General features: G+C 46.1%; 2 protein-coding genes across 3 annotated transcripts in view; one reads left to right on the top strand and one right to left on the bottom strand.

The window, feature by feature from the left end:
- Positions 1-3,299, bottom strand: part of wdfy4 (WDFY family member 4) — a 241,555-nt gene extending 238,256 nt beyond the window's left edge. Inside the window, exon 1 of the mRNA XM_078530732.1 lies at positions 3,057-3,299. Coding sequence (XP_078386858.1) covers positions 3,057-3,299 — 243 coding nt within the window. The remainder of the gene's footprint in view (positions 1-3,056) is intronic.
- Positions 3,300-15,241: 11,942 nt separating this feature from the next.
- The window catches only part of LOC144668566 (palmitoyltransferase ZDHHC13), a 45,441-nt gene continuing 33,525 nt past the window's right edge, over positions 15,242-27,157 (top strand). Inside the window, exons 1-3 of one of the 2 annotated variants that reach the window (XM_078530725.1) lie at positions 15,242-15,414; positions 24,497-24,632; positions 25,261-25,371. In XM_078530725.1, coding sequence (XP_078386851.1) covers positions 15,279-15,414; positions 24,497-24,632; positions 25,261-25,371 — 383 coding nt within the window. In that variant the 5' untranslated portion in view covers positions 15,242-15,278. The remainder of the gene's footprint in view (positions 15,415-24,496; positions 24,633-25,260; positions 25,372-27,157) is intronic. The other variant, XM_078530726.1, reaches the window with a different exon arrangement.

The raw sequence follows: 27,157 nt of genomic DNA, 5'->3' as shown, positions 1-27,157 counted from the left end.
TCCATTCCCGTCTGTGACACTCCCTGGCATGGGCAGGACCAGAAAATCCCAGCCACTAACTCTGTTTCTCTCTCCACAAACGCTGTCTGACTTGCTGAGTTTGGCCAGCCTTTTCTTCACATATTTCAGGTTTCCAGCATCCATGGCATTTTGCCTGGTTAAAAGATGCTGCTGTTGCATGGCACCAGAATAATAGTGTGACGCCAAGTGGCACTATTCTAGAACATGCTGTGCTTTAGTGGGTGTGAAAAATCCATTGCCAGTCCAATGGCAGAAAAGTTGGTAACCAGAGGACACAGAGTTAAAGTCAGTGACAAGGGGAGAGGAGGTGAGGAGAGCCTTTTTCACACAGCAAGTTGTTATAATCTGGAATACCCTGGTGGAAGCAGATTACAGGGCTACGGGGAAAAAATAGGAAAGTGGAACTAATTGGATAGTTCTGTCAAGGGCTAACACAAACACAATGGGCTGAATGGCCTCCTGTGTTGCCTCATTCTATGATTCTATGGACAAAAAAAAAAAAAAACCACTGGGGTTTCAGGGCAGATGTGTTGGCTCCAGTGTAACAGCTGGTACTTTCAAAATACCAACTCTGGTGAAAGAGACACTCTGACCCCACTTCATTCCATTGGCTGGCAGTCCAACAGAATGAGGTCAAAGTCACAGAAAGGAGACTGCACACACTGCGGGTTTTAGCCACTAGTCTGTGTACACATGATGCCATGTGTCAGCTTGAGTATAAGAGTATCCTGGGTTACAATGCAGCAGAAGGGAGGAAGGTTTGCATCTTTCACAACCTCAGGATGTCCCAAAGCATTTACAACCAATGAAGTTCTTTTTGGAAGTGTAGTCACTGTTGTAATGTAGGAAAAAGCAGCAGCCAGTCTGCACACAGGAAACTCCCACAGACCGCAATGTGATAACAGCCAGGTAACCTGCTTTTTGTGATGTTGATCGAGGGATAAATATTGGCCAGGACACTCGGATGGCCTTCTTACTCTTCTTTGAAATAGTGCCATGGGATCTCATACGTCTGCCTGAAAGAGCAGACAGGGCCTCGCTTTAGTGGCTGCTCCAAAAGATGAGACCTTGGAAAATGCAGCACTCCCCCAGTACTGCACTGGAATGTCAGCCTAGGTTCTTATGTTCCAGTCCTGGAGAGGGACTTGAGAGGCTAGAGTGCTACCAACTGAGCCACAGCTGACACACCAAGGGGTTCCTAGCCAAACCTCCAGACAATCTATGAGAATCTGAACACAATGCTTTGGTCATGCTGGCTCTTTAAGCACCAGCATCATAACACTGTCACTTACCTTAGTTGGATGTGGCGTAATTCAGAGCCATTAATAAAGTGATTCTGCCATGAACCACCCACCAAATGTAACGATGCAATGAAAAGCTGTGCACGAATTTGCCAATAACCGACAAACTTGACAATAGCAACTGCAAACACTAATCCTTCATCAATCATGAAGCCATGAGTAGACTTGGCAGCCAGTACGCAACTTTTCAGCTGCTAGTATTAAAATAGAATCAAAGCAAAATAAAAATGACCCCATGACGAACCCATTGAACTGTCAGTACTGTGGGGAAAGAGGAAATAGCAACAGATGTCTCGATAGATTTCAAGACCCCAACCTACTCCGGCGATTCAGGCGATGATTTCAAACCTGACAGCCTTCACTCTGGTTGTTATTGCTGGATCTGAGCTTCTCCAGTAGATTACTGCCTCATAATCGCTCTCTAGAAATCTACCGCTCTTTGTTACTTTCTTACTGCCATTTTGAAAACAAAATTAACCTAGGAACATAGGACTTAGGCGCAGGAGTAGGCCATTCAGCCCTTCCAGGCTGCTCCGCCATTCAATAAGATCGTGGCCGATCTGGTTATGGTGTCAACTCCACTTTTCAGTGGGGCAAGCCTTCTAGTGCTGATGGTTTCAGTATGGGTGAGTAGGCAGGTCACAGTTGTGCATAGTGACACAGCCACTGTCTGAATCCATTTGCGCATCATCCCATACAGCGAAAGGCATGGTAGGCTCACTACCTAACTCAAGCACACGTCAGAGGGCAGCAACTGGGTTATGCATTAAAGAACTTTCTCCCCCCCTGCATCTTTAATCCTAAATAAGAGCTCTTTGTCAAATATTGTTTGGCTGAATTATCCCTTCTTGTTCCAAAGCTGCTGACTCGTGCTCAGGCATGGTTTCACAGGTGCATCTGCTACAGTGTGCACATGGCCATTCTTAAAGCTAAAGCTGAAGACAGTGAGTGTGGGTTGGTCTTCAACTGCAGGGGCATCATAGTGAATGCAACCTCCTTGACAGTACAAACATTCCAGCAGGAAACTCTCAATAATGACAAGGAGTAAAAAAAACAGGCAGGTTAACCTTTTCCTCTCCATAGCTCATCCAACATTCCCAGTTCTGCTTGGGCTGAGATCAGCTAACCAAGCACAGGTTCGATATCAAACCTGGAACCACCTGGTTTATATCGATCTGTACCTTGGCACACAGTACACTCCCTCACTTTGAATCACCAAACAAGCTCGGACAGTATATTCCTTGCTGAAAAATGCTGGAAATACTCAGCAGGTTGGAAAGCATCTGTGAAGAGAGAAACAGAGTTGATGTTTTGCATCAATGGCTTGTCACCTGAAGCCATTGACCTGAAACTTTTAACACTGTTTCTCTCTTCACGGTTGCTTTCCAACCTGCTGAGTGTTTCCAGCATTTTCTGTTCTTCGTTCATTCCAGCATTCATAGTATTTATATTGACACACACACACACACACACACACACACATATATACATAACACACACATTTATACACATTTCTGTAGGATTATACATATACAAATAGGCACACACACATATGCATACATGGAACTGATTGAGTTCAATCAGCAAGATATAAAGACAATAATTTCGTCATTGCTCAGCTTCCTCTTGTAAAACTTCCTTCCCACTTTAACACTGAGTGCAAACTGGTGATTTTGTTTTTTGCCCACTGCATTTATGAAAATGGAAGGCACAAAGCCAAAAGCAAACGTGCACCTGCAGGAAGAGAGAGACGAGCCCATTCCACGTTTTCTGTTTCTCTTCCTGCGTGAAATGTGGAAGCGAGTGGAGATAGTCAGAGAACTGCCTTTCCAGACATTCCCGAGCTGTGGCATTGGTGGTCTTCTTCTGCTCCTTGGTCTCCACGGGCTGGCTTGCTGCCTGTGGAGAGGTGTCTCTACATTGTGACGGGCTGACCCGACCCACCAGCTGTTTCAACCTGTCCATACTTTTTTCCATCTTCACGAGTTCTCGCTTCCCACAGGGCAAGAGACAAAGTGGTTTCCAATCTGCGGATAAAAGCATAAAAAATACACCAGATTTCACCACAAATAGGAAACAGGCAATCATTTCACCATCCAAAGAAGGACTTACCTTTCATAACCTCAGAATGCCTTAAGCTGTTTCACAATCGAGTTGTACTAACTGATGCAGTGCAGCAAACTAGTTCAGTGGCAAACAAAAGTTGGTTTCCTATTTGATGCTCATTGCTCGCTGGGGCAAAGTCAGTTGTCCATCAGGAAATTGTGCACCCCTCACATGATCTCCCGGCAACCCAGGATTTTCCTCCCACAGCTTCCTTCATACCAGTGAATTTCCTCTCTTCACTTCCCTTTTTTTTTTGGATCTCCCAGTTTGTGCTATTGGATTAGTTATAACGGTTGAAGCATCACAGGCTGCGTTGTGGAGGTTCCCAGCACCTGTTCCCAACAGGACGCCTCCCTTCACGTGTGAACCCCGCAGAGGGCTTTAAATGGACTTTGAATCTATTAAGTCACACCAGCCCTATTTAAATTCATCAATAATCATTGACTTGCATGCCACCTATAATGTGACAAGTTACATTACAATAAAACAGAGAGATAAATAATTAAAAACAAAACTAATGCGTAAAACCCACTTTTTTTAAATTACAAAAGGTCTGAAACTCAGCAATAATAATGCAAAAATAAAATTGCAGAGGTATGTTTCATTCTGCATTTAAGTAAAATTTGCTTCTGGAACCGCAACTGCCAAGTTTAGTAAAAGAATCTTCACCTACACAGTGGAATGAATGTGTAATCGCATAGTTTGCCGGTGCAGTGAAGAACTTACCTGACTGTAGGAACTGCTCACAGTAGATTCAAAATCCCCTCTGGGTTCCACACACGTCTACACACGTTTGCCCTTCTCCAAACGCGTGGCTTCATATCCCTCCCAAATCACAAAAACTGACAGTGCGACCTTCACCCAAACACCACGAAAACTTATTTTGTCTCATTCTGCAGCCTGGTCTTTGGCCAGTGAATCACCATCTGGGACCCAAGTCATGCGGCTCACTTCCTGACAAAAGGAGAAGTAGATGGGATGTGGGCTGGCGTTAAATTATAACCCAGTGACTGAGCTTTGCAGAAGTTCCTTGAAGCAAATGGTTATCGAATCACTGCTCTCCGCAATTAGCACCTTCAGTTGTCTAGCAGTATGAGATTTACATCTACATGTAATGATAGGGAGACATTAGAAAATGCCCTCACTGATGGGAGGCTGGTAACCAGAGAACACAGATAACTGGCAAGTCAAGAGGAGCAGGAGGAAGGATATGAGGGGATTTTTTTATCCTTTTATACAATCTTAAGGTCTGGAATGCACTACGTGCAATGGCGACGGAAGCAGACTCAATACTAACTTTCAAAAGGGAACAGGGCACAGAGTTGAAAAGGAGAAATTTGCATAGAAGGAACTGGGGAGAGGGACAAATTGGACAGATGCTTCAAAAGGGCCGGCACAGACATGATGGGCCAAGCGGCCTCCTCCTGTGCTCTACCATTAAGTTAAAATGTCAAAAACTGCTCCACCGTCTTTCCAATTGAAAGACCACACTCATCCCTAAGGCAAGTAAAACATATGCAGTCCCTGGAACTGCATTTGGAAACGAAAAAAAAAATAATCGAAATTGAAGAGGGTGCCTTGTCTTTTAATCTTTAGTGGTGCGCAGAAGTGAGTTTTGAGACTGTCAGTGGCTGAGGGGAACATGGGGTGGGGGGGAAACAGAAACGAGGCACAATTCATAAGGCCTCTTGAGAAAGTACATTTCTGAATGTTGCAGATTCAGTTTCGCACCAGCAAAATTCTCCTTTATCGAAAAAAAACCTTGAGTTCCTGTTTCCTCTTCATAATTATTAACACGCCAACAAACCCCGTATTGTCAGATACCATACATTTAATGTCACCTACCTCCCTTGCATTAGCAGATCATTAACTGTTAAGGAAAAACTTCACTCCATATATCTATATATATATGTAATTCATACTGGCCCCAGTTATATTTGTTTAGTATCATATTTGTTGAGTAGATTTTTTTCAAAGCCACAATAATACTCAACTTAATGGCCCAATGGCCTCGGCTCCACGTCAAGTGTAGTCATAGAGGCCAAAAAAAAAGGCCCAGGCACAAGCACTGGTCTATGCTGTGCCATAAAGCTGAGGTGTGGGGTATCTGAACTCAGCCAGTTTGGGAGAAGGAGCACTACAATTAACCTCAGCTCCCCCTGGGCTAGGAAGGAGGAAAATCATCCAAAATTCCTGCTTCTGATTGTCATCTGGTGACTTGTGTGGGCATTGGGTGTAAATAAAACTGATGCGATTCTCCCACTGAAACTAAATGGTGACATAGGAGGGCAACTGGTACCCTTAAAGATGGATTCAGACAAGGGGTAAGCCTGAGGAAGAGATGGGAGGAAAAAAAATAAGAAAACAAAGACAGACTTTCATTTTTGTAGCACCTTTCACAACCCCAGGATATCCCAAAGTGCTTTACAGTCAACAAAGTACCTTTGAAGTACAATAATGTTGCAATGTAGGAAAGGCAGTAACCAATTTGTGCACAGCAAGGTCCCAGAAATAGCAATGAGAAAATGATCAGATCATCTGTTTTAGTGATATTGGTTAAGCATAAGTATTGACCAGGGCTCTGAGGAGTTTCCTTGCTCTTCTTCAGAATAGCAGCCATGGGATCTTTGTTATCCACCTGAGACAGCAAATGGGGCATTAGTTTAACCTCACGTCTGGAAGATGGCACCTGCGAACATCCTTCTACTAAACTAAGGTGTGAACCTGGATCCTGTGCTCAAGTTTCTAGAGTGGGGATTGAACCACAACCTTCTGACTCAAAGGCAAGAGTGCTGCCCACTGAACCATGGCTGACACCCCGAGGAAAACAATGTCTAATGGGAATCCAACACACAACCATGGTCAAGGCATAAGATGATATGCTTCCCACTCTCCTCTTAAGGTTAACAGTTTACTAAACAGAGACTGCACTAAATATTGGTTAAAAAAAAAACATCCACACTAAAAAATAATTAAGCTGCTGCTACAGCCGTTAATTGGCTAGCCAGCGTGAAATTGCAGTCAGAGCCCGATCGCGAGCAACAGTTGGTCTCGCGGCCGTTCCCGGACCCGCCCACCGCACCTGCCTGACGAGGGGGCAAATCCTCCCCTATATGTTTCAACACCCTGGCGGATTTTTCTCCAGCGTCGCACACAGCAGTGTCCTGGACGCTGATCTTCAATTCCTGAAGACTGCAGGCCAATCCTGGTGGGTTGGCAGCACCAGGAGGGAGATAGCAAATGTGTTAGTCAAGATGCTGTGCCTTTCATTGCCAAGAAGAGACAGGTGAAGGACAGAGGTCAATAGGACACAAACCATATTTACTGGAAATTCATCTCTCCTCTTTTAATTTTGTTGCAGCATTGAAAGCTCTGTTTTTGGCAAACCCACGGGAGTTACTAGCACAGATAGCTATGGCCTGATTACTCTTGACCCCAAAGTGGCCTTCCTTATCCCGGGAATGTGCTGCTCTGTACACCAGCCACAAGGAACATAGTTTCCAATGGAGAATGCACCAGTGATGAGGACTGTCAGTCACCATCACCGGTGCATTCTCCGTGGCAATGCCACTTGCCAACCAATCAGCACTCTCTTCACATACACTATAAATCATGTAATCCCTTTATATTGGGTATTATTGCGAGTGTCCTGATGAGTGCAAGACAAAAAGCTTTGACATGTCTCTTTTTTCTGCAACACTCAAGTTCTGTCCTGCCAAACGACTATTTTTATACCTCAGACAATAATACTTCTTAAAGGGACATGGCCTTCGGGGTTGGGGGGGCGGGGTGGGTGGAGATGCTATCCAATTTTTTTTGGTTGCACATCATCACAAAATGTTGCAAATGGCCCTGAAGCAGATGATTAAATTGTTGCAGGGCTACAGTAACAAACGCGACTTTTGCTCCCTCCCAAATATCCACAAGGAAGTTTTGTTTCCGCAGAAGAAACCGCCCCTTTAAATCCAAGTCCTATCCCGACCTGAGAGGTGAATGAAACACTGCAACTGCGGGACGCAAAAGCTGAGTCCTTTACTAGTGCTGCACCAGATACTTTATTTAGAGAAACATATCCAGGTTAAATACAATATATCGCTTGACAGTTTCTCTAACTTAGTGCCAAGTTTCGATTCTGCTTTCCGGTTAGATGAGATGAACTGCTCTTCAAATTATTATTTATTTCAAGAAACGAACTTGTAAGGAGGAGGAACTGGTGACCTACTCAACCTGTTTGTCCCTTTCTGAAAAAAAAAAATCCCCAATCACCGTCACCTCGTAATTACTCCGAACCGAGCCACTTTCCTCCTTGAAATTGCATTTTAAATCCTGACTTACTGTGCAAGATGCAGAACAGTTTCCTTACCCTGTGATTGCTTGGTTAAGTTTAGCCGCTTGTGGGTGGAGTCACCGAGGCTGAAGGTTCGGGTTTCCAAATCACGGGGTAGCTGTTTGGAAAGCTGCTGGGTTGGTTCTGCAGGAAACTAGGCAACACCTTGTACAGACCGGGTAACAACCATGAGCACAGCCTTCACCAGGATTAAGAGAACTGCTTCAAACCTTCCATTAATCTCCTGGAGACTGCTGCCCACAAACCTGGGAGCAAAATAACAGAGGCATTTTAAAAACGCCGTAATGTTCCTCCCCTCTTTGAACACTTGCATTTATTAGTTGGAAGAATGTTTGAGGTGGTTAAAATTCTCATCCTTGTTTTCAAATCCCTCTATGGCATCCCCCCCGCACCATCTCTGTAATCTTCTCCAGCCCCACAACCCCCTGCGATATCTGCGCCCTTCTGACCCTGGCCACTTGAGTACTCCTGATTTTAATCACACCATCGTTGGTGACCATAGCTTCAGGTGCCTGGACCCCAAGCTCTGGAATTCCCTCCCGATCTCCACCTCTCTATCTCACTTGCCTCCTTTAAGGCAATCCTTAACCTACCTCTTTGCCTGAGCTTTTGGGCATCTGCCCTAGTACTCCCTTGCGCAGTGTGGTGTCGTACTTTGTTCTACATTGCTCCCATGAAGCACTTTGGGATGTTTCAATATATCGAAGGTGTTATATAAATATAAGTTGTTGTTGTTGTAAAAATGAGCTTGTTTGAGCAGCGAAGAACCTTTCAATCTGGTAATAAAAAGGCTGTTCACTTTTCAATTGGAGTAAAGGTTTTGCATTTATATAGTGTATTTAGTGACCACCTCAAAGCACTTTAGAACCAGCGAAGTACTCTTTGAGGTAACTGTTGGAATGTAGGAAGCACAGCAACAAATTTGCACCCAACAAACTCTCACAAACAGCAACATAATGATGACCAAATAATCTGTTTGTGTGATATTGGTTGAGGAATAAAATACCCCCTGTTCTTCTTTCAAAATCGTGCTGTGCAACCTCTTACACCTGAGAGGGCAGGTAGGCCTCAGGTTAACATCAAATCTGAAAGACAGCACCTCCGACAGTGCGGCACTCCTCAGGGCTGCAGTGGAGTACGAGCTTTGATTTCTTTTATGCTCCAGACATGGAGTGGGGCTGAAAACCCGGAACCTTGTGACTCAGAAGCAAGAGTGCTACCAACTGACCCACAGCTGGCACTAGGAGGGTGGGAAGCCATGCAATGAGAACTTCAGGACTATGACCAACCAGAATTGACAACTACATTCAAAAGCTAAACTCCCCAATACATCGACTGGCGTCTTGATTCTCTCCTGAATGACGAACATCTGTGTGGTGGGTATTACCAGGTCAAATCTGAACTCAGTCATGATAGGGTTTCCAACCCTCTAGGGGTTGTCCTGGAGTATCCAAGAATTAAAGATGAACCTGTGGAACATAACTGTGACTAAAATCATAGAGGGATTTTAAAAAGTGTGTTGTTTATATTTTCTCTTATTAGTTATTAAAGACAGAGATGGTGAGGATAATGGTGTTTGACGAATCATCCAATCAGATAATGAAGTGTGTACTCCCCATCCAATTAGGTTGGGAGGGCAGTGCCCCCCAAAAATATTGACATATCTGACGACCAATGGTACGAGATTGTGGGGGCCGGGGAGGGGTGGGGGTGGGGTGGGCCATAGTTTGAGGCAGTAAGTCATGTTACAAAACCTCAATGGATAAGTCAAACCAGAATTACCTTTACAACACCACACACCAACGGTCGCCATGTACTGGGATACGATGGAGGTCTTGTGGTGCAGTGGGTAGTGTACCCCACCTCTAAGCCTGGAGCTAGGGTTCAAATCTCAACCCAGGACTTGAAGGCCAAGGAAGGTGCGTTCATAACCAAACAGGTTCATTACCCACTTACAAATCTTTCTAACACACGTCAATGGCAGGCAGTAAGGACGGGAGAGACTGATGGAAAGAAAATTGGAGCATCCACAGCTCCAGACTGCAACATGCATGTAAAAGCGTATGTTGCCACAGCAACTCGGACTCCCTGAATGAACTGTAACACACCACCACCCCAATGATGCGATGCAAATACCAGTTTAACTGCACAACAAAAACCAAAACTGTGTTAATAGTCAGCTGCAGGTTGACTAATGAAGGTTATTCATGAAGTTGTGCTCCAAGTGTGAAACCTTGCATGTTAGAGGGCATATTGGGGATTCTGGTGTGCCCTTCCTGAATTAAATGGGAAGTCATGGAGCAATGCATCCAGCTTCCCAATGAGAGCAAGCAAAATCCTGTGGGTGCTGGAAATCTGACAGAATAACTGAAAATGCCGGACACACTCAGCAGGTCAAGCATCTCCGGAGACAGAAACAGAGTTAATGTTTCAGCTCGATGACCTTTCATCAGGACTCTGTCCTTTCTGATCAAAGGTCATCAAGCTGAAATAGTAACTCCATTTCTCTCTCCACAGATGATGACAGACCTGCTGAGTTTTTCCAGCATTTTCTGTTTCATTCTTGATACGAAAAATTCTGGTGAAGCGGGTTTCATGTCAGGGTTGTGACTTTGACTTGTGTGACTTCTCGTTGCCCCAGTACAAATCGATTTGGGACTGGCATCAACTCAAATATAACCTGAAGCTCAGGTCACGCGCTGGCTCCTGCATGCATTAAAACCAAGAGGTCCGGTTAAGAGCCCACACGAGCTTAAGGGTTTCCACTCGGAGTGACTTAACTATGGCTTGGAAAGGTCAAGCTTAAAACAAGTGGTCCGGAGAGACTTTCAAACATGATTTTAAATATGGAGAGAGTGCCCGCCCTCCTGTACTAGAGATGTGTTTAAACCAGGACTGCCAATCTCAGGATGGCTCAAACTGGAACCCCAGGCCAGTAGTGAGTTCTGAGCTAGTGTGGCTACAGTTGGGTACCCCTCTCAGCAGTTAACATGCAAACATGAGAGTGTTCCCAATCTCACTGGAATCAACTCAAGGTGAGTTTAAAAAGTGCCCGAGGGAAATCACTTTCAGTGAGGGTAAATCTACACCATAAGCTTACCTTGGCCTTTAAACAGCCAGCGAGAGGAGCTCTACACTATAATAGAAGTGAACAGTGCTGCTTTGCAGGACAGTAATTTAATTCAAAAATGCTGATTACATCGCAAACTGTAACAGCGAATCTCAGGAGTTCCTCAGTACCAGCACGCCAGCTTGTTGCTTTCAATTTGTTAACGTTCTTTTGGTTCACCACGGAAATCCTGAACTAAGTTTACTTTAATCAGGTGCAGTAATGGTAGCGCAATGTAACAAGGAGTGAAAGAGGTTTTGGGGTAGGATAACTGTGGAGAATATCACACGGAAGGGGCTGCGGTAGGACAGTGAATTGCTATAAAACACATAACTGAGTGCAGCATATAGAGCGACATCAACTTGCATTTATATAGCGCCTTTGATGTGGTAAAATGGCCCAAGGTGCGTCACAGGTGTATTATGAAACAAAATTTGACATCGAGCCACATGAGGAGACAATAGGAGAGGTGATCAAAGATTTGATCAGAGGTAGATTTTAACAACAAATTAGGGAAAGCTTAAGAGGCCACGGAAGTCAAGCCACATTCTTTCATGCAATGGAGCCTCATATCAATGTTATTTCACCAGAACTGCACTCCCACTTTACAACTGAATGAAAAGGAGTGTTTAAGCCTGACCACATCTCCCTCCAAACACATATCCCTCCGACCTTCAAACACATCTCCCTCACTCCCTACACACACATCTCCCTCACTCCCCTCAAACACATTTCCCTCCCTCCCTTCAAACACATCTCCCTCGCTCCCCTCAAACACATCTCCCTCACACCCTCCAAACACATCTCCATCGCTCCCCTCAAACACATCTCCCTCCCTCCCTCCAAACACATCTCCCTCCCTCCCCCCAAACACATCTCCCTCGCTCCCTTCAAACACATCTCCCTCGCTCCCTTCAAACACATCTCCCTCGCACCCTCCAAACACATCTCCCTCACTCCCTCCAAACACATCTCCCTCGCTCCCTTCAAACACATCTCCCTCAGTCCCCTCAAACACATATCCCTCACTCCCTTCAAACACATCTCCCTCACTCCCTTCAAACACATCTCCATCGCTCCCCTCAAACACATCTCCCTCGCTCCCTTCAAACACATCTCCCTCACTCCCTTCAAACACATCTCCCTCGCTCCCCTCAAACACATCTCCCTCACTCCCTCCAAACACATCTCCCTCCCTCCCCCCAAACACATCTCCCTCGCTCCCTTCAAACACATCTCCCTCGCTCCCTTCAAACACATCTCCCTCGCACCCTCCAAACACATCTCCCTCACTCCCTCCAAACACATCTCCCTCGCTCCCTTCAAACACATCTCCCTCAGTCCCCTCAAACACATATCCCTCACTCCCTTCAAACACATCTCCCTCGCGCCCCTCAAACACATCTCCCTCAGTCCCCTCAAACACATCTCCCTCGCTCCCCTCAAACACATCTCCCTCGCTCCCCTCAAACACATCTCCCTCGCTCCCCTCAAACACATCTCCCTCGCTCCCCTCAAACACATCTCCCTCGCTCCCTCCAAACACATCTCCCTCACTCCCTTCAAACACATCTCCCTCCCTCCCTCCAAACACATCTCCCTCCCTCCCTCCAAACACATCTCCCTCACTCCCTTCAAACACATCTCCCTCACTCCCTTCAAACACATCTCCCTCACTCCCTTCAAACACATCTCCCTCCCTCCCTTCACACACATCTCCCTCATTCCCTCCAAACACATCTCCCTCGCTCCCTTCACACACATCTCCCTCATTCCCTCCAAACACATCTCCCTCATTCCCTTCAAACACATCTCCCTCATTCCCTCCAAACACATCTCCCTCGCTCCCTTCACACACATCTCCCTCATTCCCTTCAAACACATCTCCCTCACTCCCGTCAAACACATCTCCCTCATTCCCTTCAAACACATCTCCCTCGCTTCCTTCAAACACATCTCCCTCGCTCCCTCCAAACACATCTCCCTCACTCCCTCCAAACACATCTCCCTCACTCCCTCCAAACACATCTCCCTCACTCCCTCCAAACACATCTCCCTCACTCCCTCCAAACACATCTCCCTCACTCCCTCCAAACACATCTCCCTCACTCCCTTCACACACATCTCCCTCATTCCCTTCAAACACATCTCCCTCACTCCCTCCAAACACATCTCCCTCACTCCCTTCACACACATCTCCCTCACTCCCTTCACACACATCTCCCTCACTCCCTTCACACACATCTCCCTCACTCCCCTCAAACACATCTCCCTCACTCCCTCCAAACACATCTCCCTCACTCCCCTCAAACACAACTCCCTCCCTCCCTTCACACACATCTCCCTTGCTCCCTTCAAACACATTTCCCTCACTCCCTCCAAACACATCTCCCTTGCTCCCTTCAAACAGTTTCCCACTGAGGGCACAAAATTCCCCATGGTGTTAAAGCGATGAGTCCTAAAACAATCCAAATTTAAAATTCTCATTCTAGCTTTCAAACCCCCCCGGGGCCTCACCCCTCCCTCCCTATCTCTGTAATCTCCTCCAGCCCTCCTAGATCTCTGCGTTCCAACAATTCCGGTCTCTTGTGCATCCCCAATTTCAATCGCTTGGCCATTGTTGTCATGTCTTTAGTTACCTAGGCCCGAAGCCCTGGAACTCCCCCCACCTCCGATAAACTTCTGCACCTCTCTCCGCCTCCTTTACCATGCACCTTAAAACTGACCTCGCTCTCCCACCCTGCTGACCCGGATTTTGCAATCGGCAATGAAGAAAGAGCAAGTTGCTGCACTGACAGCTGCCCTGAGTTCTCTCAGGCTTTTAAGTGGAGACTTGCTCACATTGGGCAACTGATCCAACTTGGTGCCCTCTACAGGGCATCTATGGTGTGTGTGTGTGTGTCTAGGCAAGGCAAGCAACAGCGAGGCTCTTCAATGTAGCAGAATAAAGAATCCTGACTGAGTCATGCAGTGTCTAAACCAGGAAGTACAAACCTGGAAGGATAAATTAGATTTAAATCATGTACAAAAAGCAAAATAAAGACCTGGAAAGAAATTTGGGATTAGGAGAGAGAGAGAGAGCGATAAGGGGGACAAACACAAAAACTAAATATGGAAATTCTAGCTTTCAAATCCCTCCATGGCCTCGCCCCCTCCCTTTCTTGGTAATCTCCTCCAGCTCTACAACCCTCCCAGATCTCTGCGTTCCAACAATTCTGACCTCCTGTGCATCTCCAATTTCAATCCCCAAATTTTAAATCTCCAACAACAATTAATCTCTGAAGGAACGAGGCTCCACACTTGCGCAATTAAATCTTGTGGGCTTTATTCGGCAGCAATTATAACTGATCACATGATTAAAAATTCACTTTGAATTCACTCTGAATGCACCAGCCCAGGCTTTTTCTAGCATGCACAGTGGGCAAAGAAAAAAGGATAAATAACACAGCTGATTACATTGATTTCAATGCCAAATCTACTGTTGAGGTACAAGTATAATGGAAGCTGGGGCAATTCTGACAGCAACTTCCTCCTGTACTAATAAAAACAAAAGCTACTGCGGATGCTGGAAATCCAAAACAAAAACAGAATTACCTGGAAAAACTCAGCAGGTCTGGCAGCATCGGCGGAGAAGAAAAGAGCTGACGTTTCGAGTCCTCATGACCCTTCAACAGAACTGAAGTATAGTTAGGAGAGAGGTGAAATATAAGCTGGTTTAAGGTGGGGGAGGGCGGGGGGAGAGAGAAGTTGAGGGTGGGGTGGTTGTGGGGTCTTAAGTGCACATGTGTAGACTCTAGAATATTCTATCCCATTTACTCCATAATAAGTGACCGCTGTTACCCTACCCACCCAGGGCACCATTCTTAAGGCAAAATCTAGGCCAATGAGTCTTTTGTGGTTCCCCGTCTAATTTTATCTGATAACATTCCAGCGAAGCACCTTTTGGGATGGGATTGGGGGAGGGCGGGGGGGGGGTGTGCTTTACTGCAGGGAAGGCGCTATATAAATGCAACGTGTTGTTTGTGAGTGGTACATGAATTCTGTAAGGGGAAAAATTCCACTTATATTTATAACCTCTTATCCTAAAAAAAAAGACAGACAAATAAATAGGAGCATTGTCCAGCACCTTGGACATGGAAAGCGAAAATGTGGAAGACCTTTATCTCATTAAACAACAAAAAAAAGCCTCAGTCAACCATGAATGGGAAATCTGGAGGGTGGGAATAAAAGTGATTCACTCCAATCGCTAAAAATTTTCTGTTGCCGACCAATTGTCTTTTTTTCCTCTGCAAATCCTGCAAACGTTTTATTTTTTTTCTTCTCTGCAGGTTATTTAATTATTTCTGTTTCCGGGTGTTTGGTTGGAGGGAGGTAACGGGGAGCCGAAGCCTGGATGCTGCCTGCAGCCTCCCTGTCTCACTGGGCTACCCCCGTTGGCCCCGCTGCTTTCGCTGAAGCGCTAAGACAGGGCGACCTGCAGCAATGCGCCCGCTGGCTGCAGCAGGACCAGGCGCTACTGAGTGCCAGAGGTAAGAGCAAGCCTCCCTCACCCCCCTGTGTCAGGACAGCAACCTCCACCTGCACCACACCGACTGGCCTGTCAATTAACCCTTAGCCCTGGGTACAGGGGCAGCTTAACCCCCAAACCCCCCTTTAAGTGTAGGTGAAACCTGGGGCTCACTTTGACCCAGTGCCCTGGTTTTTGGGGGCATTGGCCTCTTCCTGTTGTCAGCTTGAGGATTTGGCTCCCCTCTTGGTCTGTAAATGCACTGACCGGAGTCGGGCTCTCTCTCTCTCTCTGCAGGATGCTTCAATGGGTCTTGTACGCGCACAGGAATCAATGGGGAAACTGTCTCCATCCCAGGGTGGGGAAACTCTTTCGAGTTATCAACGGTCACAGATTGCAACTCTTTCGAGTACAATCGTGGTTCTTGGTTTCCGGGAGTGGGACAACCCTCTGATTCGAAGGCGAGGGTGCTATGAACTGAGCCACAGCTGACACCTCACCCAGGGTGGGGAGAGGGACATGGATTTAAGACAAAACAAAAACAGAATGACCCAGAAAAACCCAGCAGGTCTGGCAGCATCGGCGGAGAAGAAAAGAGTCGACCTTTCGAGTCCTCACTTCTCCGCCGATGCTGCCAGACCTGCTGGGTTTTTCCAGGTCATTCTGTTTTTGTTTTGGATTTCCAGCATCCGCAGTAGTTTTTTTTGTTTTTATCTTATATGGATTTAAGGCAGCTGGCAAAGGGAGCTGGGGAGAATATTTTTGAATGTAGTGAGTAGTTATTATCCAGGTGAAAGGGTGGGTGGAAGTGGATTCAGGAACGATTTTCCGAATTGGAGTTGGGTATGAAATTGGAGAGGGGACATTTACAAGGCGAAGGGGGAAGAGTGAGGGGGGAGAGAGGGTCTAATGGGATGACTCTTTCGAAGAGCCGGCAGAGACTTGGCACACCTTGGTCCTTCTGTGCTGTAAGATTCTGTAGGTCCCAGTCGGCTGGGCCCAGCTTGAGTGGAAAGTTAAAACGCTGCAATTGGCCTCAGTGCCACTCAGTGGGCTGGAGAAGGGGCTAGGGGAGGATGAGGACCTAAAAGGAGCGGGAGGAAGGAGATTTACTAGATGTGGACATTGTGGATATCGAGTGCTTGGTTAAGACACCTGGTTAAAGAGCCTGCAGGCATTGACCTCAGGACCATTTGATGGATTGCCTGTGTTTATGAGCCATAATCCCACCCGACTCAGCACCTTCGAGCGTGGGGTAAAACCAAGGTAGGGGCAGAGACTTTACTCATGTTAATTTGCTATCTGTGTTTTTACATGTGAAGTTGAATAGTTGGACTCTAGAAATCTAATCTGGTACACAGTCAGGGAGGCAGTTCCAGGATTTTGACCCAGTGACAGTGAAGGAACGGCGATATACCTACACCACGGGAACTGCAGTGTTTCAAGCAGACAGTTCACCACCACCTTATCAAGGGCAATTAGGGATGGGCAATAAATGCTGGCCTAGCCAGCGACGCCCACATCCCATAAATGAATATAATATTTCCAAGTCAGGTTGGTAAGTGGCTTGGAGGGGAGCTTGCAGGTGGTGGTGAACCCATCTACCTGATGTCCTTGTCCTTCTAGATAGTAACAGTTGTGAGTTTGGAGGATGCTGTCTAAGAAGCCTTGGTGATTTCCTGCATCTTGTAGATGGTACATACTCCTGCTACTGTGTGTCAGTGGTGAAGGGAGTGAATGTTTGTGGATGGAGGTAATGCGTGTTAGGCAAGTGAATAAATTTAGTAACTTTCCTTTATTTGCTCTTGGGATGTGGGCTTTGCTGGCTAGGCCAGCATTTATTGCTCATCCTTTGTTGCTCTTGAGAAGGTGGTGGTGAGTCACGTTTCTGCTGCCCACGTATAATCGTGGTGCATTTTGTATTGGTCTGACATAACCGGGTGGCTTGCTGGGCCTTTTCAGAGGGCAGTTAAGGGTCAACCACATTGCTGTGGGTCTGGAGTCATATGTAGGCCAGACCGGGTAAGGATGGCAGATTTCCTTCCCTAAAGGGACAGAAGGGAACTAGATGGGTTTTTAATGACAGCCCAGTAGTTTTAGGTGACCAGTATTTTATTCCAGATTTATTAATTCATTGAGTTTAAATGTGGTGGGATTTAAACTCAAATCTCTGGAGCATTAGTCTGGTCCTCTGAATTGTGAGTCCAGTAACATTACCACTGTGCTACTGTTCCCTTATTTATTAATTCCAATTAATTAAACAGCACTGTATCAGAAGGAAGATTGAAATAGAGTACGATTAAACATATGCACAGACGACAGGCTGATATGAGTAATCAGTCAATTAAGAGCATTTCTATTTGGATAGACAGCATTTGACTGAGAACAAATCTTCTTGTGCATTGAAGTTGGGAGAATTGGTGTGAAACATTTTGTTTCCTCTTGAAGAAAGAAGCAATGGTGATATTAGGCAAAGGTTTGGATCTGGAATGCACTGCCTGATAGTGTGGCAGAGGCAGATTCAATCATGGTTTTTAAAAGGGAATTGGATAAGCCTTGTTGAGGGCTACTGGGATAGGACAGGGGTGTGGGGCTAGCTGAGTTTCTCTTACAGAGAGCTAGCGTGGATCAATAGGCTGAATGGCCTCCTATCCTGTAACCATTCGTAAACAAAGGAAGATGGTTGTGGTTGTTGGAGGTCAATCATCTCAGTCCCGGGACATCACTGCAGGAGTTCCTCAGGGTAGTGTCCTCGGCCCAACCAACTTCAGCTGCTTCATCAGTGACCTTCCTTCCATCATAAGGTCAGAAGTGGGGATGTTTGCTGATGATTGCACAATGTTCAGCACCATTCGCAACTCCTCAGATAGTGAAGCAGTCCATGTCCAAATGCAGCAAGAGCTGGACAATATCCAGGCTTGAGCTGACAAGCGGCAAGTAACATTCATACTACACAAGTGCCAGGCAATGACCATCTCCAACAAGAGATAATCTAACCATCACCCCTTGACATTCAATGGCATTACCATTGCTGAATCCCCCAACATCAACATCCTGGGGGTTACTATTGACCAGAAACTGAACTGGACTAGTCATATAAATACTGTGGCTACAAGAGCAGGTCAGAGGCCGGGAATCCTGTGGCGAGTAACTCACCTCCTGACTCCTCAAAGCCTGTCCACCACCTACAAGGCACAAGTCAGGAGTGTGATGGAATATTCTCCACTTGCCTGGATGAGTGCAGCTCCAATAACACTCGAGAAGTTTGCTACCATCCAGGACAAAGCAACCCACTTGATTGGTACCCCATCCACAAACATTCACTCCCTCCACCACTGACACACAGTAGCAGGAGTATGTACCATCTACAAGATGCAGGAACTCACCAAGGCTCCTTAGACAGCATCTTCCAAACTCACAACTGTTACTATCTAGAAGGACAAGGACATCAGATAGATGGGTTCACCACCACCTGCAAGCTCCCCTCCAAGATACTTACCAACCATATTATATTCATTCACGGGATGTGGGCGTCGCTGGCTAGGCCAGCATTTATTGCCCATCCCTAATTGCCCTTGATAAGGTGGTGGTGAGCTGCCTTCTTGAAACACTGCAGTTCCTGTGGTGTAGATATATCGCCGTTCCTTCACTGTCGCTGGGTCAAAATCCTGGAACTGCCTCCCTAGCAGCGCTGTGGGTGTACCTACACCACATGGACTGCAGTGGTTCAAGAAGGCAGCTCACCACCACCTTCTCAAGGGCAGTTAGGAATGGACAATAAATGCTGGCCTAGCCAGCGACGCCCACATCCCATAAACGAATTTTTAAAAAATTTTATTTTTATTTATTCGGCCCCTCAAGCCCATGTTGGCTCTCTACAACAGCAATTTAGATAGCCCATATGGGCTTTCCCCATAGCCCTGCAAATTGTTTTCCTTCAGCTGCTAATTCAACTCCCTTTTGAAAGCCATGAGTTGTACTACAACAACTTGTATTTATACATCGCTGGTAACATGATAAAATGTTCACAGGGGGCATCATAGAGCAAAATTTGACATCGAACCACAGGAGGCAATATTGGGGCAAATGGCCAGAAGTTGGGTCAAACAGGCCAGGAGCGTGTCGAAGGAGGAAAATGAGCTGGAGTGGTTCGGGGAGGGAATACGAGCAGCTTATGGTCAAGGCAGTTAAAGGTGTGGCCACCAATGATGGAGCACTTAAAATCAGGGATGCTCAAGAGGCCAGAATGAGGGGAGCTATCTCGGAGGGTCGTGGGGCTGGGGGAGATCACAGAGTTAGCGAGCGGCAGGGCCATGGATAGATTTGAAAACACGGCTGAGAATTTGAAAACCAAGGCTTTGCTTGACCGGGAGCCTGTATAGGTTAGCGAGCGCAGGGTTAATAGGTCAACAGGACTTGCGGTGAGTAAGGACACGGATAGCAGAGTTTTGGATGACCTCGAGTTCACGGAAGGTAGAACGTGTAAATACCTTGTATTTCATAGCGCTTAAAGCACAAAGGCAGGGGTTTTCCAGCCCTGCTGTGGCAGCTACCCCTGTGGTGGATGCTGTGAGCCATTCAAACGTCCATTGACTTTGGCAGGTCCGGCCGGAAAATTCCAGCCAAAGAGTCGGCAATGAAAGATTACTGATTGTGGCAGAATGTCAGGATATTTATTGTATGAATGACAGTCGCGCATTCGTCTGCACTTGAGACAGGAGTTAGTGAAGGTTGTTTTTGAAGATGCACGATGTGTGCCACCTGAACCCATCCTTAATGGTCCACATCCTGGCTGTGGATTTAAACATGAACAAACAAGACTTTACTGGGAATGAGTCAGTGAAGCTGCAGTTTATCCAAACCCTGTTTGCTCTGAAATTCGAGGCACTGATGTTATTCGGTGATTGGTCAGAAGCACCACGGGCCTTTCCCTTTCACACTGTCGCCCTCAGAAAGGGCCAGTGGGCGCTGGGTCAGTGCTTAACAAATATTTCCAACCCTTCTGGTGAGAGAGGCAAAATGCGGCACTGTGATCTGGTGGTTGTTTTTGACAAATTGTGGGTTGGATAAATGAGAGCACGTTGATCCTGTGCATGCATTCCATACACTGCGTTCCTTGTGAAAACCATCATTTATCATCAGACTGGGTTTTAAATATGCAGAACAGTTTTACAAAGCTGTTGACTGTGCCTCTTTTTCTGCCATTAACATTTACTCCAGACCAGTACTTTGTTTCTTTACTGCAACCATTACCACTCCCGTTGCCTTTTGCTCTGTGACGTCTTTGTTATTTAATCTCTCCCGCCTTCTAATCCATCCCTGACCTCTCCTTTTGATCAACCTGACCCTCTCCCTGTTTTTCATCAGTGTGAAGCCCATCCTCCGTTCTGATGAAGAGTCATATTGGACTTGAAATGTTAACTCTGTTTCTCTCTCCACAGATGCTGCCAGTCCTCCTGAGTTTTTCCAGCACTTTTCTATTACTGCTGGGTTCCTGTTTGCTTTATGCACGGAGTATTTCCTTAACTTCATCCAATGCGCTTTGGTAGTCTGGCACACAGCAATCTGTTCTTCCTTACATATTGCTTGTTTGTTGTATCTCCCAGGTCTGATGAGAAACTGAAGTGCTAATCCCACCATCCTCTCTGTGGATTTAACCATCCTGGCTGTGGAGGTTCCCAGCATTTTCTCTTTCTCTGGTATGGGATCAGGCGTAGGCCATTCAGCCCCTTAATCCTGGCTGCAGCTCTCCCATGGTCCTTGCTACCCTTGCTGCCAAAAAATCTATTGATTTCAGTGCTGAATCGATCCATCATCCACATCCTTTTGGGGGCGAGATTTCTATTGCCCTTTGTTTGAATAGGTGCTCCCTTATTTACCTCCTTAGTTACTGAAAGAGAACAAAATACTTGCATTTATATAGCACTTTTCATATCCACTGGACGTCTGAGTGCCTTACAGCCAATGAAGCACCTCTGAAGTGTAGCCACTGTTGTAATGTAGGAAACCCAACAGCCTATTTGCACATAGCAAGATCCCATGAACAGCAATACGATAATGACCAGATAATCTCTCCTTTTTGTGATGTCGACTGAGGGGTAAATATTGACCAGGACACCGGAGATAACTCCCCTGCTCTTCTTTGAAATAGCGCCTTGGGATCTTTTACATCCACACAAGCAGAGTGACGAGGCTAGATAGATAGGAAAGTGTGATAACTAGATTTGTTTTCCCTCCCTCCTGTCAATCAACCACCGTGTGACACAGTTGCAGAGGCTTAGACCAGTAAGCTTCTTGCGTGGGCTATGCTTTGGGGCGTGGCTTCCTGACAGGGTGATGGTGACAAGCATGTAATCATCTCTACACGCGTCCTGAATGAAAGTGAAGCCTTTTCGCACCAAACCTGCTCCTCCCTCAAGTTATTACAGAAAGTAAGTTGTCAAGAGGAGGTGGAGAGTCTGCAAAGGGACATAGACAGGTTAAGTAAGTGGGCAAAGATTTGACAGTTGGAGTATAATGTGGGGAAATATTGTAACAAGTTGTTCATTGTTTGCATGATCTATTTTTAACAAGCCTACTGAAACAGTACACAGGGAGAGTCACATTCCTTAAAAAAAAACACAAAGTGATTTTAACCCGTTCCCTTTGCTGAAATTCTACGCACTGTCAGCTCACAGGTATTTTTTATGACAGAACTGGATTAAGTAGAGTAGAATTGCTCCAAAATGTGACAACATCCTGTTCTTAATGGCACTGTGTTTGTTTAAATTTATTTATTCTTCCATGGGATGTCGGAGTCACTAGCAAGGCCCGGTATTTGTTGGCCTTTCCTAACTTAGCATTGAATTGAGTGGTTTACTGGGCCATTTCAGAGGGCAGTTAAGGGTCAACCACATTTCTGTGTGTCTGGAGTCACATGTAGGCCAGACCAGGTAAGGACGACAGATTTCCTTCCCTAAAGGACATTAGTGAAGCAGATGTGTTTTTTTACAACAATTGACAACAATTTCATGGTCACCACTACTGAGACTAGCTTTTAATTTCGAAATTGTTAATCAAATTTATATTCTACCAGTGGCCGTGGTGGGATTTGAACCAGTGTTCCCAGAGCATTCGCCTGGGAATTCTGGATTAATTTACCACTACACCACCATCTCCCCATTTAACAACAGCTTGCATTTATATAGTGCCTTGAACATAGTCAAATGTTCCCAAGTGTTAATGTCTTGTCAATTACATTGTTAAGATTAAAAGAAACAGGTGATGGGCATTATTTGTCTTTGTGCACGTATAAATAGGGGATAGCTGGGACACTGGGTTGAGTGGGAGGATAGCCGAGAGACTGAGCAAGTCAATAAAGGAAAGCCTTGTGTCTTGGTTTCAGGTTCGCCCACCAGCTTGGATCCTGTTAACACCAAGGTGTGTCACAGGAGCAATTATCAAACAAAACATGACATTGAGCCACAGAAGGAGATTTTAGGAACATACCAAAAGCTCAGTCAAAGACGTAGTATCTTAAAGGAAGGGAGAGGGATAAAGACAAGTAGAGCTTTCAGGACGGTATTTCAGAACTTAAGGCCTAAGCAGCTGAAGGCATGGCCTCCAATGACAGAGCGATGAAAAATGGAGATGTACAAGAGGGCGGAGTTAGAGGAGCAGAGAGATCTGAGGGCTATAGAGCTGGAGGAGGTGATCTCCTCTTTAAGACTGATGTGATACAGTATTTTCAGATTGTAATACACTGTTACAATGCAAAATGCTGGTGAACTTCACTTGTTTTAAATGATGAAATTTAGTTAAAGGGCAGTTTGCTTTTTGTACTCAATATCTAAATTAATGGGTGAGCTGAATCAAATGACTGAATTTAAAAAAAAAAATTACTGCACACGTTTTAAATCTTTTGCCTGTGAAACATCAGGCGGCTCATGATGTAAATTCAACTTTTCACCATGAGGTGGTAGTGTTGTACGTTAAGATTTGGGAATGAAACCAAACAGAAGAGGGCCAGACTGTTCCGAGGAGTTTACTGAGGGTGAGTATTCCACTCCCCCCTCAAGCAGAATGGTCCACTCTTCCTTTCCAACATTTGGGCACAATTTATTCTGTGTCACTTATGCAAACCTTTTTGTTTTAAATACAATGATGACACTTTGTGAGTAAAATGCATGTGTGAGGGAGCTTGCGTGGAGCTTAAACACTGGCCTAGACCACTTGAGCTAAAAAAAACCATTTCAGTGCTGTAGACTTGATTTTAACTCCATGTATCTCGCAATAATTCCCAGGCTGCTTTAAGCTTGGTCTTAGCAACGAATCTCAACCTATAACCGCTGCCCCAACCTTACTTGTCATATAACCGATGCTCCTTATGTCTCGTGACCTCTATCTGGGTTCTCCACCACTATCTGTCTCTCAGCTTGTTCCTGCTTTCTACCCAATGCTTCCCCCTGTTCCCCTGAGTTAAAATGGGTCAGCAGTCACTCTCATGATGCGGTCTGCAGAACACCTCCAGTATTTACCTCGCTCTGCTTTTCATCATTTCAAATTCCTCGCCTGTTTGCCACATCCCCACTGCCCACCGGAAGAGATTAACGCTGTGCATGCTGGTGTTTGGGGGAAAATTGCATTTATATAGCACTTTAAAGCCAATTAAGAACTTGGTGAAATGTTGCCATTGTTGCAATGTAGGAAATGTGGCAGACAATATGCACTCCGCAAACTCCCACAAACAGCAATGTCATAATGATTAGATCATCTATTTTTTATGATGCGAATTGAGGGATGAACGTTAGCCAGAACATGGAGGTTAATTCCCTGCTGTTCTTCATAATAGTGCCATGGGATCTATTACATCCGCCCAAGCACACCAAGGGGGCCTTGGTTTAACATCTCAGCTGAAAGACGGCACCGCTGACAGTGCGGCACTCCCTCACGACTGCACTGGAGTGTTAGCTTTGATTCTTGTACCGTAGCCCTGGAGTGGGACTTGAACCCAGAACTTTGTGACTCAGAGGCGAGGGTACAAGCCGCCGAGCCACAGCTTACTGACTTCCCTCGCATTTAGTAACGTTTCTGTTCCCGCTCTCTCTCTCTCTCTCTCTCTCGAGGTTGGCATGGCTTCACACCGCTTCACCACGCAGCGTATCGTGGCCACAGGGCGTTGTCATATCTACTACTGGAACATGGGGCAGACAGCAACATCCCCAACAACGCAGGGGAGACACCCTTTCACTTTGCCTGCAGGCAAGTATGGATTATTGTACGTGAGACGATCAGATACTTAAAGTCCGAAGCCAGATTGCGGCCAGAACAAAATGGCAGCTAGCGGTTTCCGTGGCAACCAGTGGGGCCATTTACTCATGGTGCTAACCTCTGGGGCCATTTACAAGATTTAATTGGAGCGTTAGACAACACTATAACAGAGCCTTTGTACACTTTGTTCTCACTAATATTGAAACATAGGGACAGGTGGTAGGCAATTCAGCTCTTCAAGCCTGTCCCACCATTCCAATGGATCCTGGCTGATCTTTATCTTAACTCCAACTACCCACCTTGGTTCCTCTATCGCTTAATACTTTTTGCTTAACAAAAGTGTAGTAAACTGAGTTTTAAAATGTATAATTGACCCCCAGCCTCAACAGCTTTTTGTGGGAGAGAGTTCCAGATTTCCACCACCCTTTGTGTGAAGAAGTGCTTCCTGACATCACCCTTGAATGACCTGGCTCAAATTTTGAGGTTATTTCCCCTTGCTTTGGGCTGACCCACCAGAGGAAATGTTTTCTCTCGATCTACTCCTAATGTTTGTATTTTAATTCACACAATGCGTGTAGAATGATTCAAACCAGTGTGTCTCCTTCACTGATCCCTCTAGGCGTGGGGAGCTCTGCATTATGCATCAAATGGTGAAGAATGGAGCGAACATGACAGCGCTGGATCACCAAGGGAAGACTGCGCTTCACCAAGCCGTGTCGGGTGGTAATATGTAAGTGTTGGCATTTCCGGGCTGCATTCCAATGTACTTCACATATTCAGTCGTGGATGTGCTAATGCTCACCAGAAGCTGGCCAAAAATCCCCGCCCACGGTGGCACTTTTATCTCCCAGGGTATCGGAATGGAAAATTATAGAAAATTAGAGATTGGTGATATTTCAATAATCCCAAACATCAGTCGGGATAGCCTTCCAGTAAAGGGTAAGGAGGTGGAGGAATTTCTGAAATGCATTCAGAAGAATTTCCTTGATCAGTATGTTCTCAGTCCAACCAGGAAGGAAGTATTTCTGGATCTGGGGTTGGGGAATGAGGTGGACCGACTGAACCAAATGTCTGTGGGGGAGCATTTGGGTAAGAGTGATCATTGCATCATAAGTTTAGATTAGTGATGGAGAAGAACAAAGAACAATCTAAAGCAGACTTTGACATTGGAAGAGGGCTAACTTCAGTGGGATGAGAGGGGATCTAGCCAGGGTAAAATAGAACCAAGGACTGACAGGACAAACTGTAACAGAACAATGGGTGATCTTTTAAGGAGCAGAAATTTCAGGTACTGGTGAAGTTCATTCCAACAAGGATGAAAGGTAAAGGAACCAAAGCCTTCGATGTCGAGAGAGATAGAGGATATAGTGAAAGTTAAAAGAGGGTGTGTGATGCATATCAGGTGAAGTCAACAAGGGTACACGGGTGTCTACACTGTACGCCTGGCTGTATCTCAAACACATACATGACCTGCAGCAGAGGTTGATGTTGAACAACGCCCGATGTGTGTCGATCTCCTGCCTGTTCTCAGTAGTTAGTGTGTTCCAGTCAGGGGCTGCTGACACTCAGGGTCACTTAATGCTGTATGCACTCGGAGTTTACAGACAGTCACTGCCGGTCGTGTTTGTTTGGCTCAGCTAGGTAACTCTCAACTCTAGGCTGTGGATTCAAGCTGAGGTCAGATTCTGTACTCTAGGCCTGCGCTCCATGGATTGCTGAAGATGGGGGGGTTGGGGTTGGGGTGAGTGCTGCATTGTTGGAAGGGCCGTCCATTGGCTGAGATGTTAAACTATTGCTTTGTGCTGTTAGCACTGGGAGAAGAGAACTCAGCCCGATGTGATAGCAACCGAACTCCAGGAGGGAGTGTGACCAAGGTCAGCAGCTGTCCCTTATCCCCTTATCTTACAGGACCTGAGTGCACAGCTCTGCGTCCCGGGCTGCATGGTGCAGGCTTTTCTCGTAATTCGGACCTTTAAATTTCGCCTGTGCCCTGCACCCCCAGAGCTCTGAAAGCACAGCCCTCCGAGGGCGAAAGTGGGGCAGCGTGAATGTTGTGGGTGGGGAGCAGAAGAGCGACAGCGTCAACACTAGAAGGGGCAGGAAGTGTCAGCGTGAACCTGGGGCTTTGAGCCAAGGACCAACTGAACTGGATGGGAGGGGAAGGTGCGGACAAGCTGCTCTTCTCATGAATTGGTGGCAAAGGGGAATTGCCAACCTTGACCATCCGCCCCTCCCTCTGCCCCCCAACCCCGGCATCTGGCGATCGTGTTACCATGGAAACACACACCTTCAGTCCGTTTACCGGGTCCATCAAGACCGGCAGCTGCCTGGACACCCCAGTGCAAAAAAATTAATTGGCCCCAGTCCACAACATCCAGGTAGGTTCAGGCCTAATTTCTGCTCCTATGACTTATGGTCTTATGAGACCATCAGGCATGGGAGATACCAGCCAGTCAACAAAACAAATCATAACGCAGCTATTGACACAGGCATTAGTAGAATTGGGAATGGTAATG

Source organism: Cetorhinus maximus, chromosome 27 (assembly GCF_964194155.1).
Source record: "Cetorhinus maximus chromosome 27, sCetMax3.hap1.1, whole genome shotgun sequence".
In the NCBI taxonomy this organism is placed as follows: Eukaryota; Metazoa; Chordata; class Chondrichthyes; order Lamniformes; family Cetorhinidae; genus Cetorhinus; species Cetorhinus maximus.
This window is presented reverse-complemented; position numbering and strand designations above follow the sequence as displayed.